We start from the raw sequence: 22,171 nt of genomic DNA, 5'->3' as shown, positions 1-22,171 counted from the left end.
AAGTCAGAATCTGAAAATCTGCTATCTCAGACCTGCCAAGGCTGTATATAAGTCAATGCGAGAGGTCCCTATATATGCAAATTAGGGGTGGGGAGAGAAATCTCGTGACTTTTTGTCAAAAAACAAGGAAGTAAAAAAATTATTTCCCCTTCACTTCGGATTCGGTATTCGGCCGAATCTTTCGCGAAGGATTCGGGGGTTTGGCCGAATCCAAAATAGTGGATTTGGTGCATCCCTAATGCCTTGACCCTGGGAACAACTCGAATTCGACTATTCGCCACCTAAAACCTGCCGAGTTCATGTAGAAGTCAATGGCCGAGGTCCAGTGGCCCATTTGAAGATGTTAATAGCCTTCCTGACATTGAAAAAAACTCCATTCAAGTTTAGTCAAATTCGATTAGAATTCAATTCGAGTTTTCGGGTCGGTAATATTCGTTCGAGTCTTAGATGTTCGAGTTTTTTCTTAAATAACCTCCCATTGAGTATATTCGAATTTATTAGAGTAAAAAAAATTCACATAAATTTGACGATTGATAAATCTGCCCCTACATGTTATAAATTGAAATAATGATACCGCAACAAACAAAACGCAGTGGGTGTGGCTAGTGCAGAAGCAGTCTGACCTATGGCCTCCACCTCACTCCTTTCACACTGACCATATATAAAACCCTGATCCTTCTGTAGATGCCGATTAAACATCATTTGAAGTCCAAGTCGCATGGCGGCTATGGCTGCATTGTTGCACATTCCTAATCAGCCATGCAGCCTGTGGATTACATATATGTGGCTGATATGAAAGGGATGAAGAGTTAATCCTGTGGGTGGAGTGAATCTTGATGGGGACATCATTTAGGGCCTCAGTGTAACACTCACAGGACCTCCGTCTTAGGCCACAAATCATTCAGCTTCATTTAGAGGTTTTATTATTTCAACTGCACCTTTAGTATGAGGAATTGAGGAAAAGAATGAAAATTTGATTTTATCTCACATAACAACCAGCTCTTTTCTTTTTCTACCGACCCAGGTAAAAAAAAAAAAAAAAAAAAAAATAGGCTGCACCTGGCTAGAATGATATCATTTAAAGGAGAACTAAACCCTAAAAATGAATGTGGCTAAAAATGGCATATTTTATATAGTGAACTTATTGCACGAGGCTAAAGTTTGAGCTTGTCAATAGCAGCAATGATCCAGGACTTCAAACTTGTCACAGGGGGTCACCATCTTGGAAAGTGTCTGTGACACTCACATGCTCAGTGGGCTCTGATTGGCTGTTGAGAAGCTAAGCTTAGGGCTCGTCACTAATTATCCAGCAGGAAATGAGCTTCCCAGGCTGTAATATAAGCTGATGCTACAGGTTTGCTGATTATTCAATTCTGATGCTAATTGCACTGGTTTCTGTGCTGCCATGTAGTAATTATGTGTATTAATTACTAATCAGCCTTATATTGTGACATTTCTATTCTATGTGTACTGTATATTGTGAGTGGCTCCCTAAACTCAGTAAGTGACAGCAGCACAGAGCATGTGCAGTGAATCAGCAGAAAAGAAGATGGGGAGCTACTGGGGCATCTTTGGAGACACAGATCTTTACTGCTAAAGGGCATCATGTACAACATTTCTAGCTACTCCTTTAGTTAGGCTTTAGTTCTCCTTTAAAGTCAATGGGCGTTTCTTATGCAAGTTTTTTGTCCAAATGCATTAAAGTCAATGGAAGTTTTTTGTTATAGGCATTTTTCTCTGCAAATTTTTCTGCAGCAAATTTTTGCCGCAGTTTCACATTGTGAAATGCTGAAATCCATGGCTGGCAAATAAATTTGCTCATCAATAGTGGAGGTTTGCAGCTATTTGCACAATGCCCCGATTGTTAGGAAATGTGTTGGGAGTTAAGTGTGGTCTCAGATATAACAGGTTCTACTCAACATACGTACTTACCTGGGGGTTTTTTGTAAGTCCTGTTAGGAGAAAAAGAAATGTTTATTGTATCAATGGAAATGATTCTGAGTAACAGCGGCTACTTGTCTATAAGAATCAGTTACATTCGCACAATGAATCTCCCAGACATGCGGAAACCGGGGTTTATTTCAGTAACAAGGAAATGTGTTGGCAGGTAAGTGTGGCCTTAAATAAAACAGATTCTACTAAAAATAGGTACTTACTTGTTTATTCTATACTGTTAGGAGAAAAATAAGAAAAAGGAAATGTTAATTTCATCAATGGAAATGATTCTGAGTAACAGCGGCTACTTGTCTATAAGAATCAGTTACATTCGCACAGTGAATCTCCCAGACATGGGGAAACCGGGGTTTTATCTCAGTAACAAGGAAATGTGTTGAGAGGTAAGTGTGGCCTTAAATAAAACAGGTTCTTATTCATTGTGTATTATTTCCTGTTAAAGGAGTTGTTCCCCTTCCAAAAACTTTCCAAATTCCCCCAGCAACCATTGATTTGAATAAGAGACTGGAATATGAATAGGAGGGACCTGAATAGAAAGAGGAGGAATAAAAAGTAACAACAACTATACATTTGTAGCCTTACAGAGCATTTGTTTTTTTAGATGGGGTCAGTGACCCCCATTTGAAAGCTGGGAAGAGCCAGAAGAAAAAGGCAAATAAAAAAAAAAAAAAAACTATAGAGAAGAAAAAAAGAAAAGTCAAATTGAAAAGTTGCTGTTTTAATATTTAAATTTCAATATTTAAAAAAAATTGAATCGTACGAATCGAAGGAACAGCGCATTCGATCAAATTCGATTACCAAGAAAAACTTTGATTTTTCAAATTCCACCAATTGACTCTTAATAGGTTCTAGGAGGTCCCCCATAGGCTAAAATAGCAATTCGGCAGGTTTTAGATGTCAAGTCGAATTTTTAAAGAGACAGTACATGATAAATTTTTAACTTTTTTCAAATTTGAATCGAATTTGGACTATTCCCTAGTTGAAGTACACAAAAAAATAGCTCGGAATTCGAATTTTTTTCATTTGAAAATTCACCTTGACCTTTGATAAATCTGCCCCTTAAAGTAATTGGAAAAAAAAAAAAAAGAAGTATTTATTTCTGGTGAACTATCTGAAAAAAACAACAACAACTGAACTGTAAAAAAAATGGGGGAAGGTAAAAAACTCCTTTAAGGAAAAAAAAAAAAAAAAAGGAAAAGAAATGTTTAATTGTCTATATTAAAGGAGAACTCCGGCTTCTGAACCAAATCAGCCTGACACAACACAGAAACTCCAGCTATACCGAACACTGTAATCTGTTCCTTCAAAAAGTATAAATAAATGCTATTTTGCTTTATTAACCCTTTTTACTCCTTTTCCATTCTCTTCCACTTCTGATTTCCTTTAGATTTATCTTTTCATTTGTGTTTTCACATTTGTCTCTCACCTTTCCTTTATCTTGCTCTTTCCTGCTTTGTAAGTTTCTGTTTTCTTAAAATTTGGTATTTTATTGCCCCTTACTCCTCTCCTTTCTTCCTACTCCCTTGTTCTCTTAGACCACTTTATCCCTTTACTTCTGCCCTCACCAACATCTCCTTTTTCCCAAGATTTTCCCTCTTTTATAGGCTTCTCAGTTTCCCTTCCATTGTTCCATTTGCTTTCCATTTTTTCTAGCTATTTACACCCGACCCCCAACACTGATGTCAGTAAGTAGCCCCATCATTACTTTAGAATTAGGGTTGCCACCTCACCCCTTGAAATCCACTTCCTGTATGACTAATTAGCAATGAATATAGATTTATGCAGCATGCATATTAATTAATTGCTAATTAGCCACAGGTTCAGACTGGTGGGTGCAGGGCAGTAAGATCGGCGGTGTCCCGCCGGCCCAGTCCAAGTCTAGGGTTGCCACCTCACCCCTTTAAAGAATAAGTAAACCTTTAAAATAAGTGAATGTAAAACTGATGAGGGGGCTAGTCTAAGCACTTTTGTAAGATTCATTATTTATTTTCTTTTAATTCCAATATATTACGGGAAATATGTACTGTTAATATGAATGAATTTTGTTACAACAGCGCCACCTGCTGGTCAGTTTCCCACCAGTCTGACCAGCAAGTAGTCAAGGAAGTTGTCAGGAGAAAGAAAGAGGCTGCTCTGATGTTCTTCTGCTTAGGAAAAAAATTATAAATCTTTCTCACATCTTTCCTAAACAGAAGAACATCAACCTCTTTCTTTCTCCTGACAACTTCCTTGACTACTTGGTGGTCAGACTGGTGGGAAACTAACCAGCAGGTGGCGCTGTTGTAACAAAATTCATTCATATTAACAGTACATGTATCCCTTAATATCTTGGAATTAAAAGAAAATAAATAATGAATGTAAATTACAAAAGTGCTTAGAATAGTCCCCTCATCAGTTTTACATTCACTTATATTAAAGGTTTACTTATCCTTTAAAACCCAACAACAGTTATGTTTGAACAATAAATCTCCCAGACATGGGAAATAGAAGGATTTATTCAATAAGAAGACAATATGTGGGGAAATAGATGTGGCTATAAATGAAACAGGTTTTGCTCAACAAAAAAAGTATTAACTAATCATCTGCTATTCAATGTTTTAATATTAACTGATAAGCAATGACAGTTCAGTTGGGATAAGGGACTAATACTGATATTCTTATGACCTTCTTTTGCATTTGTAGATATTCACTTGCCAACATTCCAATATTGCCCTGGCACCCACACCTTCATTTCATGTTCCTGTCCAGGGAAAAGCGAGACAGTCTGCAAGTAATGGATGTAATTGATTTTCATACTTACTGTACTTATAGATGCACCGAACCAAGGCAACAAAGAAAGCAACAGCAACAACGCACCACCCAGTGACTAATAGTGCAATCTGCCAGGGTTCCCAGCAGTCTTTTGGAGGGAAAAAGACAAAATTAATGAGTTAATGAAATGCTGAATTGCCCACATACAAGCTGTGCCGAATAACCCCTTTGCCCCACAGCGCCCCCATCCTGCCCCTACATTCAACTGCACTTTCTTCTCCCTTATGTGTACTGTATATTGTGAGTGGGTCCCTAAGCTCAGTAAGTGACAGCAGCACAGAGCATGTGCAGTGAATCAGCAGAAAAGAAGATGGGGAGCTACTGGGGCATCTTTGGAGACACTGATCTTTACTGCTAAAGGGATGTGGTTGCCTTGGGCAGAATTGCAGAACAGTTACTTCTTTAATTAGGTGTTTGTTTTCCTTTAATAGCTTCTCAACAGAACACACTGAGCATGTGCAGTGCCACAGACAATCCTAACAAAATCCAAGATGGAGAGCTCCTGTGCACATCCTTGAAGGCCTGGATCATTACTGTTATAGAATGCTGAACCTTTAGGCTGGTGCAGTACGTTTAGTATATAAAATATGGCATTTCTAGCCATGTACCTTTTTTAGGGTTTAGTTTTCCTTTAAGAGCTATATGCAGTAAAAGTGAATTCCTTAATAAATTGCTGCAGGTGAACAGAGGATTTCGTTTTTGTCTGCAGGTCACAAAAAGCCCATGCTGACCCCCATACAGTTTGTATCCATTGTACAGAGAAATAAAGTGTGAGAGAAAACCCAACATATTAGAATATTATATGGATTCCTTACGTGATACATCAACAGAGTTCTGGTGCTTTACATTCAGGAGCTCATTACTTATCCGGCAGGTCACAGGGGAACAGTCATCTTGTTTTATGGAAGATGATACTTGGTACAGGGTTATGTTATCAATATATTTTATAGAAACATAAGATTCCAGTATGTTCCCATTGCCGTCCAACCACTGCAACTTGGGCTCAGGATACCAGCCGCTAGATTCACAGGTTCTAGTCTTGTATCCAGTTGGGGCTTCATTGTTTTCTTGAGTATGGATGGCGGGTTCTTTCCCAACAGCTGAAAGAGAACAGATTGTATCTGGATTGTTATTCATCACATAAATGTAAATCAAGTGATACACATCTCATAAGCAGTGACTAGCCAGAGGGGCAACACTAGCACAACTTTGCTACCTTTCGCCTCCCTGAGCGCAACTTCGGATTTTAGTGAATTAGCGGCGCCCTGGCAAAACTTGCCTGCGAAGGCGTCGCTAGCGCATTTTCAGCGTTTAGTGAATTTGCCCCAGAGAGTTTTACTCAAGAAGGAGCTGATATTAAAGAGATCCTAATACTGCAGTTTAATCACAAAAAAAACCTAGTACTGAAAAATATGGGGTTTGTACAATTATGGGTAGATTTATTAACGGTCGAATTGTAAATTATATTTAGAATTTTTGAATTTTTCTTGGTGTCAAAATACCCACATTCGAATTGTAATCCCCCCAATTCGAATGTAGATTTGAACGTGAGATTTATCACACCTCTGCCATGAAAACAGTTCTAATTCGAGGATTCGCCACCTAAAACCTGCCGAATTCATGTAGAAGTCAATGGCAGAGGCCCCTTAAGCCATTTGAATATGTTAATAGCCTTTCCGGACTCTAGCCTTCCTGATTCTAGGAAAAAATCTATTTGAATTTGATTAAAATTCAATTAAATATTAGGGGGGTTATTTATAGAAGGCCCAATTTATGTGACTTTTTTTTTACTGTAATACATTCAAATGTACCGTACCCTCAACTGGAAAGAAAGGTTGTTTATGGAAAAACTTGAATATCTAATATTTTCCTCTGACAAAAACCTTGAATGTCAGGAAGCCAATTAACATATTCAAATGGATCAATAGACCTCTGCCATTGACTTGTAAATCAGCTCGGCAGGTTTTAGGTGGCGAATATTCGAATTAGAACTGTTTCCATAGTGAAGGTGTGATAAATCTCACATTCGAATTTACATTTGATTTGGCGCTTTCAAATTCAAATTTGCGAGTTTTGCAAAATTTGAATTTACCATTCAAACCTTAATAAATCTGCCCCTTGAAGTTCAAATTTTGTCTTAAATAACCTCCCATTCGAGTTGTGAGTATATTTTGAATTTATTAGAGTTAAAAATAAAATTTGACCTTTGATAAATCTGCCCATTACTATTATCTCCATCCGCTTATTGTATTTATATAGTTGTACTTATACACACACATCACTGTATAGCAGAACAATAAATAAAAAGAACAAACAGGACTCGTTACAATAATAATTACACAGTGCAGGTTTATTAAAGATTAAGTACTTATGGGCAAATTTATAAAGGTTTGAAGTAAATTAGGATTTTTGAATTTTCCTTTGTGTCACAATTCACACATTCAAATTTGAATCCCCCAATTTGTGATTTTGAATGTGAGATTTGTCACACCTTGACCCTGGAAACAGTTCTAATTTGAATATTCGCCACCTAAAACCTGCCAAATTCATGTAGAAGTCAATGGCTTCCAGTCCGTTAAGCCATTTGAAGATGTTTATTGTCTTCCTGATATTCTGAGGGAAAACTCTATTTAAATTGGATTCAAATTTTCAGGTTGTTCCTATTCGAAGGAAAGCTAGCAAAGCAGACACCTATGACTAAGTGCCGGAGGGTACGAAACGCGTAAGGTGGGCCATGTGGGGTCAGTATGTATCGTAATTTTAATGTAACCTAAATAAATATTTTGTTTTAACTAATGAAAAGCCTTGGGACATATATCTTTGGATATAATTTGTTCTTTGATAAATCTGCCCATGCTTGTTAAAGAGACAAGAAGGAAGGAGGTCCCTGTTCCATAGAGCTTACAATCTAAATTGGAGGACAGCTTAAAGGAGAACTAAAGCACAACCAAAGAAGTAGGCTAGCAATGTTGTACATTATGTTTTGGGCTATATATACACGATACAAGTATAGTAGGTTGCATTCTCTCCTTTACATTCTAGGGGGCATTTGTAAAAAAAACTCATAAGTCATCATTTTCCTGGAAAAATAGCCTCATAGACTATCTCCTTATAAACAGAGTTAAAAATAATAAAAAATAAAAATATAGTTACTGACCAGCCACCGTCAGTGTCAGTCTTGCCTTATCGTAATTATTTTCATAAGCAAATTGGCAGGTGTATTTCCCTGTGTCTGACATCATAACATTCTTTATTCTCACACCAACTTCTCCCCGTGTGATGTTCTCTTTCAGAATCTCCGTCCTGTCCTTATACTTCTCATCCTGATTATCATGTTCAGTCTGTCCCTTGTTATACACAGAAACATAGGAGTTTGGGTCTCTTTGATAAAATTTGATTCTCATGTCTTTAGCACTGACTGCAGGGTCCAGGTGACAGCTCAAGTTTGCTTCCTTACCCAGGGTGACAATAACTGGGGTGTGGGAGGCAATAACAGTAAAACTATCTGCAAAATAAAGTAAATGATGAAATAATGACAATTTCAATCTGGTTGACATTGCACTATTAGGTCTCATTGACAAAAACATTGACTTATTTCTTAAAGGAATTGTTCAGGGTAAAAATAAAAACTGGGTAAATAGACACTGTACTAAATAAAAAATGTTTCTTATATAGTTAGCCAAAAATGTAATGTATAAAGCAGCGCCGATTCTGGGGCTACTGCTGCCTGAGGCAGCAGCCCAGATGCCGCCCCCCTCCTCTTCCGCTCTGCGCTTAAAAATTAGCATTGGAACGGGTTTAAGGGGGCAGTATCGCTAGTGCATTGAGCGCAATATCGCTCTTTGCACTAGCGGAGCCGATTTTCTAGGTTTAAAGCCCAGAACTTCGGCTCTTAAAAGTTACAAGGGTTGGCTTTTTGCCGCCCCTTGTAACTGGCCACTGGCTGAGGCAAGGGTTTCACCTAGCCTCATGGCAGAAGCGGCCCTGGTATACTGGTATAAAGGCTGGAGTGACTGGATGTGTAACAGAACAGAAGAATGACCTGGAGGTGGCCATTGAAAGTACTGTTTCTATTTTTGCAGATGAGACTAAATTGTGCAGAACTATAGGTTCCATGCAGGATGCTGCCACTTTGCACAGTGATTTGTCTAAACTGGAAAACTGGGCAGCAAACTGGAAAATGAGGTTCAATGTTGATAAATGCAGGTTATGCACTTTGGCAAAAATAATATAAATGCAAGTTATACACTAAATGGCAATGTGTTGGGAGTTTCCTTAAATGAGAAGGATCTTTGGGTTTTTGTAAAGAACAGGTTGTCTAATTCTGGGCAGTCATTGTTTTCTCTGGAAAAAAGGCGCTTGTGAGGGGACATGATTAGACTTTACAAGTACATTAGAGGACATTATAGACAAATAACAGGGGACCTTTTTACCCATAAAGTGGATCACCGTACCAGAGGCCTCCCCTTCAGACTAGAAGAAAAGAACTTTCATTTGAAGCAACGTAGGGGGTTCTTCACAGTCAGGACAGTGAGGTTGGGGAATGCACTGCCGGGTGATGTTGTGATGCTGATTCAGTTAATGACTATAAGAATGACTTGGATGATTTCTTGGACAGACATAATACAAAGGCTATTGTGATACTAAACTCTATAGTTAATATAGATATGGGTATATAGAATTTATGTGACAGTAGGGAGGGGTGTGTGTATGGGGCTGGATTTTCATTTGGAGGGGTTGAACTTGATGGACTTTGTCTTTTTTCAACCCAACTTAACTATGTAACTGTAACACCAATTTGGGCCATACGGGGTTAATTCACCAGCTAGTGCAATAGAGCATGGGTTGCACATGACTCTAACACTTCAGGTTAGGGCCTTTGCTATATGAAAGATTAAAGGTGTGGTGTAGTGTAACTACAACTGTGCAATAACAAAAGACTTGGGCGCCAGGAGGTTCTTAATAAAACAGGAACAAGATTTATTGAACTGATCAGGTTTGTACTCACGCAGGCGTTGAGGCAACAACATATAGAGAGGTCACACAGATCTGCAGGCCGGCTAACCTAGAGTAGACACAGGCTGACACTCCCTGGGGACAGACTTGGCAGGTATCTCACTTCACCTCTGCGACATATTCCAGTAGTGTCTCTGGATCAACCTCAGGGCAATCACTCTCTCCTGATTCCCTCTCTACTGGGATCCCTATACTACAGGCAATATGGCCTGGGAGAGATACGTCCAATCTATCACGCCTAATGTTGGAGCTCAGAACTGCTCTCTCTAACCTCTCTGCCTTTCTCTCCTAGAAAGACTATGACAAGTCTGCCCTAGTATATCTGTTCCTCATTCAAGGGGTTTCCTGGTCCCAGACTAGGACACATGACTTCTTCAGGGCCTATTGCACTCAGTCCCTCTGAGCACATCCAGCTGGATCAGCATCCAGAGGTGAAAGAGGAAGAGGCCACTCCTTACACTCACTATATAGCAGTGTAGCAGGAAGCTGTCACACCTCTCCTGGCAGATCACTCTAAGAAAAAGGGTGGGGCCTTAAAGCTGCAGGGCAGATTAACCCGTAGGGGCCCCTACATAACTATGCAATGATATGTACCATTACTTCCTGCTTTGTGGCTCTTTTGGTTTCCACTGATTCGTTACCAGGCAGTAACTAACTATATTAGAAACAATTTTTATTTTGCACATACTTTATTTACCCAGGTTTTTATTTGTACACTGAATTGTTCCTTTAAAGTAGAGGACCCACACACTACAATCTTCTACTCAGTGGTGTAACTACTTGCCTTCTGGCCCTGGTACAGGATGGGCCCCCGGGCCCTCCCCCCTATGAATCGTGCACCGGAGTGCTGCTTGCATATGCTCTGTAAAATTTTCCTGCCCTGCTGCATAGCTGCCCACTATAACCATTATTGAGGTTTCCGGCAGGCCTCAAGGGGGTGTGGGCCTGGGTGCGTTTGTACCATCTGCACTCCTGGAAGTTATGCCACTGCTTTTACTCCATACCAAAGGTTCATATATCATTGAGTGACCCTATCATGGCAGAATATGGACTCAAAAGGGGTATAAATCCGAAATGTAAGGGCTCTCCCTGCTACAATTTACCTTGTGTGCCAGTGAATTTTTTATTTCTACAGATTGGGATAGTGCTGCTCCCTCCATTCCCATGCACCAGGTTCTCTTTCCCTGGAAAGTCAGTTTGCACAAGTGTAGTCTACCTACTATCCACCTAACCCGGCACATCCATAGATACTTTTATATTAAAAAAAAAAAAATGTTTTTTTTCAAATCCAAAAAACTCAAATTTTAATGTGCGCTTATTAAAAACTTAAGAACTTGATTGCTTGAAAACTATTCAGACACAGAAAAATCATTATTTCCTTAATTTTCAATGAGTCTGCAAAATTTTAAATTAATTTCAGAAAAAGTCATTGACTTTTAGATGCCACATTTTTGGTTTAAAAGTGATGGTAAACTCTAGTAAAATACTTTCTCCATATTCATAAACAGAAATCCGCCTAAATTCCGACTCAACCGACACTTTTCATATTTTGGTGAAAGAGACAGTTTACAGACACTTTGATGAATTTATCTTTCAAATTACATAAAAACGACATTTTAAATATAATTTTCTCCCAACATTTTATAAATGGAGTAAAGATCAGTATAACTCTTCCCCATGTGTCAGATCAATTCTAAAATAATCTGCTCTGATTCACTCAATCTAAATTTCTGATTTTACTAGTTTTAGCTTAATTAATGAGGCAATATTAATTAATCTAAAGGAAATGTAAAGCTTCCCAGCCATTTTTTTTTAGTTTTAGCAGAACTGATACACTTGACTTAAGATAATAAAAAATTTGTTACAAATCTCTATATTATGCAAAATAGCATTAAGACCCTTATATCTTGTTGCAGAAGTGGAATAACACAAACATGTAGGCATGTTAGAAAGCCCAGGTTATACTGAAAAAAATTATTCCGTATATAATTCCGTAGGTAAAATAACCTCCCTACCCGGAAAATTCCAATTTGATGGCTGACTGGTTTAGTTACAGCTAAAGACAAATTCAAGAAAAATGTCATTAAAATGTTGTACAAAAGACACAAATCTGAAAAGTGTCTGTTTAAAAGACATTCACAAAAGTGGAGATAAAGGTTTGTGAATTTGGAGTGAAATCCAGTATTTTTATCTCTACTTTTATTTTGTCTGAATATCAACACTTGTGGATTCCCCCAATTAGACACTCAAAAAAAGTTCCACAGTATTATCAATTTATTTTGAAAACACAGAATTTCATTTTGAGACACAGTAGAGGAATTTACAAAATGGAGGAAGCATTTCCCGAGGATTGCCACTCCATGGGGAGTGGATATGGCGGAAGACCAGGGGTGTAGCCATAGGTGATTGGAAGCAAAGACATGATGATAGTAGATTTAATTAGAAGATTTAATGACAGCCAGAACACGGAAAACAAAAGGCAGGAACAGGCAAAAAGGATAATCAGGGTGAGGAAAAAATGGGGAACACAGGAACTTGAGGTACTCACTCAGGAACAAAGTACAAGGTATTCAGGAATAATGTAGTCAAAGACAAGGTTTTCAGGTATCAAGGTATCAAGGTTCAGGTTGGCAGATCAGGAACAAACAAATTATATTCAATGATTCAGCCCTGAGCAAATCTCAGGGTGGGGTTTATAAAGGGAAGGTGATTAGGAATGGGAGACAAATGAGGGTAAAAAAGGTGGGTGGAAAACAGGGAGGAAACATACTGGGAACAGGCAGATAAACAGAAACATCAAACACAAGAGTTCAGGATCAGCCCCAATAGCCCCCAGTGGCTCACAAGGCAAATGTAGCCAGTGTCCAGAACCTCAAAAACAAGGGTTCAAGTCCTGGGCTGATTCTGATATGTTTTGGTTGTCAGAGGTGTTTCCTTCTCTAAAAGACACCTTCTTCCAGTTAAATCTTCTGTGTTGACAAGAAGTGATTAGGGTTATAATTGCAGAACCTCGTTTAAAACAGGTCTTTATAGATACTTGGTCTCCTTTTCTGGACCATCCACCTAAATCCAGAACAGGTGCTTGGCTCCCTGGTTACGGCTCTGCTTCCAACTGTAGCAGCCACCTTTGGCCTCAGGAGAAGCACTCAGCTATTTTATTAAGAGAGGAGTCAAGCAAGAGTTCTGGATGAGCAAAGGGGCATGATTGTTTTACCACTGACTATGATGGAAGGCAACACAACTCAGAAGGATCAACCCGGAATAGTGATCAGACAGGCAGAGTTCAAGCAAGGTCAAATAGGCTGGGTTGTTACAGGCAGATTTCACAGGATAGTCAGGCAGGCAAGGATCAGGATTGGAGAGTTTAGAATAGTCAGGCAGGGCAGGCAAGGATCAGGATTGGAGAGTTTGGAAAAGTCAGGCATGCAGGCAAGGATCAGGATTGGAGAGCTTAGAATAGTCAGGCAGGCAAGGTTCAGATTTACAGTGTTTAGAGTAGTCAAGCATGCAGGCAAGGGTCAATACCAGGATACACTATAGGGTTCACGAAGAATAAGCACCCAGGAACTAAACAAGTTAGACCTAACAGCGGGCAACTAATTCAAAACCAAAGTATCTTTAAATACTTTTGAATTTCATGCCAATGCGCGATGATGTCATCACACCGGCGCATAAAACCCAGTAGTGTTCGCCGTGCGCACCATAGAGAGATAGGCAATGGAGGAGACACAACCATTTGGTGGGCATCCCCTCCAGAGGCATCCTCTCTCGCCAATCCTTTCTTTCTGGAATTAATTCCCAACATGCTTTGCCACTTATTCAGGTGGAGTTTCCAGAAGAAAATAGCTTTGGGTATCACATTACATAGGCAGGTATCTGGTAACCATTATCTGTCATGCTTGACCAGCTGGAATCTCTATAGGAGGCCTGTTTCTGTACACAGGGCCCTGACAAAATTCAGGTACAAAGACTTGACACAGTTTCTTTACTGCTACTGACACAGAGAAGGAAGAAACATCAGTGGTCCATTGTAATTGCAGAAAATTTAGCAAAGCATCTTCAACTGCTTTCACATTAGATCCCATGATCAGAAAGTTATCCCAGGAATTTTGAGATCAACTTCCACTTTTCCATCCATACAAGCAGACTTGGCACCCACACCTATTACCTCTTTGTAATCAGGGTAAGTGGGATAAATGGTTCTTCAGATGGAAGATGCACTTCTGTCCTAACCCAACAAGTGGTTTCGGGTGGTTAGGCTTCCATTTCTTACGTCTGATTGAGTTACATTCTCTAGCTTGGCTTTGTACAGGAGTAGCTTGTACCTTACAAGGGCATTTAGTGATGTCATGGCCTTGTTTTCAACAATACTTGTAGTAAAAATTCTGGGATTTAGGAAACTGTGGTGCTCAAGCTTACTGGATCTTTGCAGACTGTGGAGCAGTCTGGGATAGAGTTTTTGAAGAATTCTCTTTTTGATTTATGTTTGAAGTTTGGGTAGAAGATTGTAATGTGTTTCTTAATGTTAAGATAGTAAGTTGTAACCATGTGCTCTCTGCCTCCCAGGGAGATCTCCTTTATGTTCTGCCTGGTAGGGTGGTGATGTCACTATGAGCTGCCTGGTAGGATGGTTTTCCTATGAGCTGACTGATAGGATGTTGTTGTCACTATGTGCTGCCTGTTAGGATGGTTTTCATATGAGCTGCCTGGTAGGATGGTGTTGTCTCTGAGCTGCCGGGTAGGATGGTTTTCCTATGAGCTGCCTGATAGGATGTTGTTGTCACTATGAGCTGCCTGGTAGGATGGTTTTCATAAGAGCTGCCTGGAAGGATGGTGTTGTCTCTATGAGCTGCCTTGTAGGATGGTTTTCAAATGAGCTGCCTGATAGGATGTTGTTGTCACTATGAGCTGCCTTGTAGGATGGTTTTCACATGAGCTGCCTGGTAGGATGATGTTGTCTCTGTGAGCTGATTGGTAGGATGGTTTTCCTGTGAGCTGCCTGATAGAATGCTGTTATCACTATGAGCTGCCTGGTAGGATGGTTTTCATATGAGCTGCCTGATAGGATGTTGTTGTCACTATGAGCTGCCTAGTATGATAGTTTTCATATGAGCTGCCTGATAGGATGTTGTTGTCACTGTGTGCTGCCTTTTAGGGTGGTTTTCATATGAGCTGCCTGGTAGGATGGTGTTGTCTCTGAGCTGCCTGGTAGGATAGTTTTCATATGAGCTGCCTGATAGGATGTTTTTGTCACTATGAGCTGCCTGGTAGGATGGTTTTCATATAAGCTGCCTGGTAGGATGGTTTTCCTATGAGCTGCCTGATATGATGCTGTTATCACTATGAGCTGCCTGGTAGGATGGTTTTCATATGAGCTACCTGATAGGATGTTGTTGTCACTATGAGCAGCCAGGTAAATGGTGTTCTTATGAGCTGCCTGGTAGGATGGTGTTGTCACTATGAGCTGCCTGATAGGATGTTGTTGTCACTATGAGCTGCCTGGTATTATGGTTTTCATATGAGTTGCCTGATAGGATGTTGTTGTCACTATGTGCTGCCTTTTAGGGTGGTTTTCATATGAGCTGCCTGGTAGGATGGTGTTGTCTCTGAGCTGCCTGGTAGGATGGTTTTCCTATGAGCTGCCTGATAGAATGCTGTTATCACTATGAGCTCCCTGGTAGGATGGTTTTCATATGAGCTGCCTGATAGGATGTTGTTGTCACTATGAGCTGCCTGGTAGGATGGTTTTCCTATGAGCTGCCTGGTAGGATGGTGTTGTCACTATGAGCTTCCTGTTAGAATGGTTTTCATATGAGCTGTCTGACAAGATGTTGTTGTCACTATGAGCTGCCTGGTAGGATGGTTTTCATATGAGCTGCCTGGTAGGATGCTGTTGTAACTATGAGCTGCCTGGTAGGATGGTTTTCATATGAGCTGCCTGGTGGGATGGTGTTGACACTATGAGCTGCCTGGAGGGATGGTTTTCATATGAGCTGCCTGATAGGATGTTGTTGTCACATTGTGCTGCCTTTTAGGGTGGTTTTCATATGAGCTGCCTGGTAGGATGGTGTTGTCTCTGAGCTGCCTGGTAGGATGGTTTTCATATGAGCTGCCTGATAGGATGTTCTTGTCACTATGAGCTGCCTGGTAGGATGGTTTTCCTATGAGCTGCCTGATATGATGCTGTTATCACTATGAGCTGCCTGGTAGGATGGTTTTCATATGAGCTACCTGATAGGATGTTGTTGTCACTATGCACTGCCTAGTAGGATGGTTTTCATATAAGTTGCCTGATAGGATGTTGTTGTCACTATGAGCAGCATGGTAAATGGTGTTCTTATGAGCTGCCTGGTAGGATGGTGTTGTCACTATGAGCTGCCTGATAGGATGTTGTTGTCACTATGAGCTGCCTGGTAGGATGGTTTTCATATGAGCTGCCTGGTAGGATGCTGTTGTAACTATGAGCTGCCTGGTAGGATGCTGTTGTAACTATGAGCTGCCTGGTGGGATGGTGTTGACACTATGAGCTGCCTGGAGGGATGGTTTTCATATGTGCTGCCTGATGAGATGATACTGTCACTATGAGCTGCCTGGTAGGATGGTTTTCATATGAACTGCCTGATAGGATGCTTCTGTCACTATGAGTTGCCTGGTAGGAAGGTTTTCATATGAGCTGCCAGACAGGATGTTGTCACTGTGAGCTGCCTGATAGGATGGTTTTCATGTGAGCTGCCTGATAGGATGCTGTTGTCACTATGAGCTCCTGGTAGGATGGTTTTCATAAAAATACAAAGAAGGAAGGCAGTCCTTTAAGTTTAATTGTTACCTCGTGGAGAATCGGAGGCGTGAATTACTGTTAACAACTATTCAAACTAGTATTAGGATCTGAACAACAATTAAAATAAAAATATTGTGAAGAGAGACTCTGCCAACGCGTTTTGCTAAAAAGCTTTTTAGCGAAACGCATTGGCAGAGTCTCTCTTCACAATATTTTTATTTTAATTGTTGTTCAGATCCTAATACTATTTCGATCACCTTGGAAAAAACTTTTTTTTAAATTTCTTTTAACTGAATTTGAATACTCATAGCCTGGTCCAGGGAACCACACTCAATTTCTTCATTCTCTGTTATTTATATGGCACTGGTGGATTTGTGGGTTTTTAGGTTATTTTAGCTCTTTTAAGAGATAGGTCATGTAATATACGAGACCACAGTCCTCAGTGTACTACTTTCTCCCCGTGTGGGGTCCCAGGGCTTAGAAAATAATAGGCAGCAGTTTCTTTGGGACTTCTCCACCTCTACACTATTTTCCTTTTCCTATTTAATTTTCCTTGAATGACGGTCCTGGTTCCTTTTTCTCAAACTAATTTTGCTAATGAATTACCTTGTGATTTTATAATGCACTAGCACTTGTATAAATTATTTATTTTGAACCACACCCAGTCGGTGACTGTGAACATTTGAGCACTTGCACTTTATAACTTATTGGAATTTTGAATCTATTACTTATAGACTCAGTACATAATTTAACAAGTTGGCACTGGCTATTAAAGCAATTCTATGCTTTTTTGAACTTGTTGTTTTGCCAATTGTTTAATATCTATTTAAACCTATTAGAAGGTTTTAATTAACCAAGCAAGTTCTTTTTATCAGCACAAGCACTTTATATTTATCAATTGATTGGTTCACATTATAATTTATATAATTAATTTAATTTATTTGAGAGTGCTGCCTGGTAGAATGATGTTGTCTCTGTGAGCTGCCTGGTAAGAAGGTTTTCCTATGAGCTGCCTGATAGGATGCTGTTATCACTATGAGCTGCTTGGTAGGATGGTTTTCATATGAGCTGCCTGATAGGAAATTGTTGTCACTTTGAGCTACCTGGTAGGATGGTTTTCATATGAGCTGCCTGGTAGGATGATGTTGTCTCTGTGAGCTGCCTGGTAGGATGGTTTTCCTATGAGCTTCCTGATAGGATGTTGTTATCACTATGAGCTACCTGGTTGGATGGTTTTCATATGAGCTGCCTGGTAGGATGGTGTTGTCTCTGTGAGCTGCCTGGTAGGTTGGTTTTCCTATGAGCTGCCTGATAGGATGATGTTATCACTATGAGCTGCCTGGTAGGATGGCTTTTCTTTGAGCTGCCTAGTGGGATGATGCAATTTCAATGTGCTGCCTTGTAGTATTGTGTTCCTATAACCCACTTGTGGGATGGTGCCATCTTTATATGCTGCCTGGTAGGATGGTGTTCTAATAAACTTCATGGTGGGATGGTGTTAATAGAAACACATCTCACCAGGGATCTCCTACCAGTGATGCCACCTCTATTTCCCAAGACCTGCCTGGTAGGATGTTGTTTTCATATGAGCTGCCTGGTAGGATGGTGTTGTCTCAGTGAGCTGCCTGGTAGAATGTTTTTCCTATGAGATGCCTGGTGGGATGGTGGTCATATCAGCTGCCTGGTGGGATGGCATTCCTGTTAATGATTGGTGGGGTGGTGACATCCTTATGGGCTGCCTTATGAGATGGTGTCACCTCTATGAGCTGCCTGGTGGGGTGGCGTTCCTACGAGTTGCCTGGTTGGATGGTGTCATCCTTATTTGCTACCTGGAGGGATGATGTTATCTGTATGTACTTCATAGTAGGATGGCATCCCCATGAGCTGCCTTGTGCAATGGTGTTTTTATGAGCTGCCTGTTTGGATAGCATTCCAGTGAGCTGCCTGGTGGATGGTGTCATTCCTATATGCTGTCTAGTAGGATGGTGTTCCTATCAGCTGCCCTTTCAGATGGTGTAATCTCTATGTGCTGCCTGATGGGATGGTGTCATCCCTTTCTGCTGCCTGGTAGGATGGTGTTCCAATGAACTGTTGGGTAGAATGGTGTAGTCCCCATTATTCCCATTAGGATGATATGGTTTCTATGTGCTGCCTGTTAGAATGGTGTCTTTCTATGTCAGTAAGCTATACTGACTAACTCTTTGGACATAAATGACACCTGGGATGGATGGCATGTAAATGGTGTATTTTCAGATGTTAAATGCAAACTATTAAACCAAAACCCTCTATATTTAACTGAGAGTCCTCAGTGCATTGTCCGTGCTACAATTATATCAGTAATCACTGAACACTGCACCAGGACCATAAGTATGCCTCCAGTGTTCATGCGCCTACTTAGAAATTATTACATAGACCTTGGGGGCAAAGTAATGCAGCTAACTGTGGCAGTTCTCAAATCCACCACCAGGTACATGGGAAACATTTACTTTTAAGAAGTGTGATTCATGCACATCTGTAGGGGGCACATGGAAAATTTAATGTTTAGATTGTAAGCTCTGTTGGGCAAGGCCAACTGTACTTCTTATATCAGTTTTTATATTCTTGTATGTAATCTGTATGTTCAATGTGTACACTTATCTCATTTATTATATAGTACTATGTAATATATTGGTGCTTTATAAATTCAGTCCTAATAAATCACTTTTAACTTTTTATAACTTTAAGGTCTTATTTGTGAAGCTACCTCTTCTTCATATTGGCTTGTTTATTAGCTTAGTGCTATATTGTCACTGTTTCTTAGGAGCAACATTGTTCTTGCTTTATAGATACATGTTAATAATAATAATCATGCTATTAACTATGGTCCAGCAACACCAAGGTCATATTCTTTAGGGGATTATAACACATTCCTATAAAAACCCATATGAACTTTAGGGTTTTCTTTTTTTTTCCAGATTAAAAAACCCCCATGCCACCCCAAGCCCAGTAGTACCAAAATGTCAGCATGGGAAAGAGAGAAGCAGATGCTGAGCAGTTTTCTTCTGTCCCACTGAGCTGGAGTTGGTGCGATCCTTCAATATGATGATTACAAATAAAATTACTCCTGGGGACTATAGATTGCACTGCCTCCAGCACAGCATGACTGACAGAATCAAACAGGATCCAAAACTGTGTCAGAGTGTCATTTTTAAAAAGAAAAAAGTTTTACATATTGTTTGACACGCTCAGAGATTAGTTGCCTACAATGAAATTCCTCTTCTGTTTTCCCACCGCTATTACTGCAAATCATTAGTGGAAAAACATATGCAGGGGTTTGTTTTTCCAAAGACATCTGAAGTTTCCTGAGGCAATGCTAGGTGATAAAAGTTAATTTCTATAAATTACACTCCATGTGCTTGTGAATAACTGAGAGTTGTGTTGCACATGTAAGTGTAACGACTTGTAATGTCCCTTTAGGGAATATTTATCAGATTGAAACTAAAAGTAGAAAATCCCCTTAAGTGATATTCCGCAACTTTCTATTAATATCTATAGGTTATTTTAAGGTGTATTTATCAAAAGTTAAACTCTTACTTTTACCCATTAATAAATATGCTCCCCAAATCCCCATACAAATAAATAGCAACAAATGTTCACTCTGTGGGACTGTGGCAAGCTCTAGTTCCATTGTATAATAAACAGAGGCGGGCCACGCTGTCCAGGCGCCCTAGGCATGCCGGGCAGTATCGGCGCCTGTGCGAATCTGTGCATGCGCGAACTTGCGCTCGCGTGCGCATGCGCGAACCTGCATGCGCAGAATCGAAGAAGATCGCCGGAGGGGAGAGGCAGGGAAAGTGACTGAGGGGAGGGAGGAACGGCGGAGGGGTGGAAGGCGGGGAGAGCAGCGAACATAACTAGGGGTAGGCAAAAGTCAGGTACCTGCCCAGCGCCCTAGGCAGGTGCCTCTTCTGCCTACCCCTAGTTCCGGCCCTGATAATAAATAGTCCCCAAAATTGGAATCTATATTTGATACTTTCTGAAAAAGTAATTACTGCTTATATATATACAGCCCTTAAATTGATCTGCTTTTGTAGCTGGAGCTTTACACATCGGCCTGCAGCCAACCAGGGTGGGTTGCACTAGCGACATTGCACTACATTCAGCTCAGAACTCCTTCAAGTCACCTAGGGGTACTGTATATTTATCAAAGAGTGAAGTTAGAGATTGCCATTGTCCTCTAGAGTGAAATACTGCCTCTCTCTATTCATTTCTCTATTCATTTCTATGGGATTTTTAAAGGCGTATTTATTAATGGGTGAAAGTTCAGCCTTTGATAAATACGCCTTAAGAAATCCGATAGAAATGAATGGAGAGAGGCAGTATTTCACTCTAGCAGACTGTGGTGATCTCTAACTTCAATTTTTTATAAATTTTATAAATTATAGTTGTGCATTGTGGGACTGGACCTTAGAAATGGGAGCGGATCCTGACTACACATTTGTAGTGGATAATGTCCCTGAGGGGTCTCCCATAGATATTGTGAATCACTCTCTAATGGGCAACCCGATATTTGATGCTTTTGAGTATGTTGCACAAGAACCTGCGGACGAAAAAGGATTTGTCCGGTTCTTATACTGGGTCCCTGCTGTACCTCACCATGATACATGGCCTTCCAAGGTGTACCCCATGGGAGTCTCTGAAGAGGGGTGTCCGTGCCGGTATCAGAGCCTGCCTAAGTCTGCCCAGCTTATATGTAGCTCCCCTGTATTAATGCTTAATCAGACTCCTGTGTATGAAAGCACGAGTGGAAATGAATCCTTTTATGGCTCCAGCTTATGGGGAGAGAAAAAGGGCTGTAGCACCAAGGATTCAGGCTATGCTGAAAATAAAGTATCTACTCCTGGGCTTAATCCTTTCCTAGTTAATGATGTCATAGACTTTAGTGATTTTCTGCTAGCTGAGGAACGTTCTGGTTTGGCCCTGGGAACAGAACCATTGGTGGACAATTGCCCTGTGACACCACCGCCTTCACCACCACCTATACCCCCTCATGTAGGAAAAATTGCTGTGAAGAAATTTTGTGCTTCGTAACTCCCAGCGCCACTGCCCTGCCCTGCATGGGTTAAGAAGGGGAACGCATGAAAAAACAGAAAGGGGTGTACCTGATTAACCCCAGGGGGTATTGCCCGAGTCATGGCGAGATGTCCCGACTTGGAGGATAGTACAGCTGAGTCAGAGAAGTCTGTGGCTGAACCGGAGGTTCCAAAGATTAAAACGGAGCCTCTGCCTTGTGTTACTACCCAGGTGGAGCCCGAGCGGCAGTATGTGTACCAAGGTACCTTTACCCCAAGCAAAAGGGGAATGATGATTCCGGCCTGTGGCGCATAATAATGGAAGCGCCCAACGCCTTGGAGGATCCGGATGGTGTGTGTTTGCAATGCAAGGCCCGCTTATGGATGGGACCCTTCAACCAGGCTGATCAACCTCCATTGGTGGAGAAGAGACGGGACAAGGTGAGCTGCAAAACCATTCTCATCTACCAAGAGATAGAGAGTTCCCTGGGGGTGTCAGCGGCTGCGACCACCATGCCAGAACTTATTCCAGAACCTGTCCCAGAACCCACACTAGAGCCGG

At 40.6% G+C, this 22,171-nt stretch overlaps 1 protein-coding gene across 2 annotated transcripts in view; it reads right to left on the bottom strand.

The window, feature by feature from the left end:
* Positions 1-455: 455 nt before the first annotated feature.
* The window catches only part of LOC108699448 (butyrophilin subfamily 3 member A2), a 50,301-nt gene continuing 28,585 nt past the window's right edge, over positions 456-22,171 (bottom strand). Inside the window, exons 1-7 of one of the 2 annotated variants that reach the window (XM_018231533.2) lie at positions 12,329-12,494; positions 7,922-8,269; positions 5,580-5,864; positions 4,754-4,852; positions 2,157-2,170; positions 1,933-1,952; positions 456-938 (exon numbers count right to left, since the gene is read on the bottom strand). In XM_018231533.2, the coding sequence (XP_018087022.1) occupies positions 2,166-2,170; positions 4,754-4,852; positions 5,580-5,864; positions 7,922-8,168 (636 nt within the window). In that variant the 5' untranslated portion in view covers positions 8,169-8,269; positions 12,329-12,494 and the 3' untranslated portion in view covers positions 456-938; positions 1,933-1,952; positions 2,157-2,165. Of the gene's footprint in view, positions 939-1,932; positions 1,953-2,156; positions 2,171-4,753; positions 4,853-5,579; positions 5,865-7,921; positions 8,270-12,328; positions 12,495-22,171 lie in introns of those variants that run through there. The other variant, XM_041573717.1, reaches the window with a different exon arrangement.

This window comes from Xenopus laevis, chromosome 8L (genome assembly GCF_017654675.1).
Source record: "Xenopus laevis strain J_2021 chromosome 8L, Xenopus_laevis_v10.1, whole genome shotgun sequence".
Taxonomy (NCBI): domain Eukaryota; kingdom Metazoa; phylum Chordata; class Amphibia; order Anura; family Pipidae; genus Xenopus; species Xenopus laevis.
This window is presented reverse-complemented; position numbering and strand designations above follow the sequence as displayed.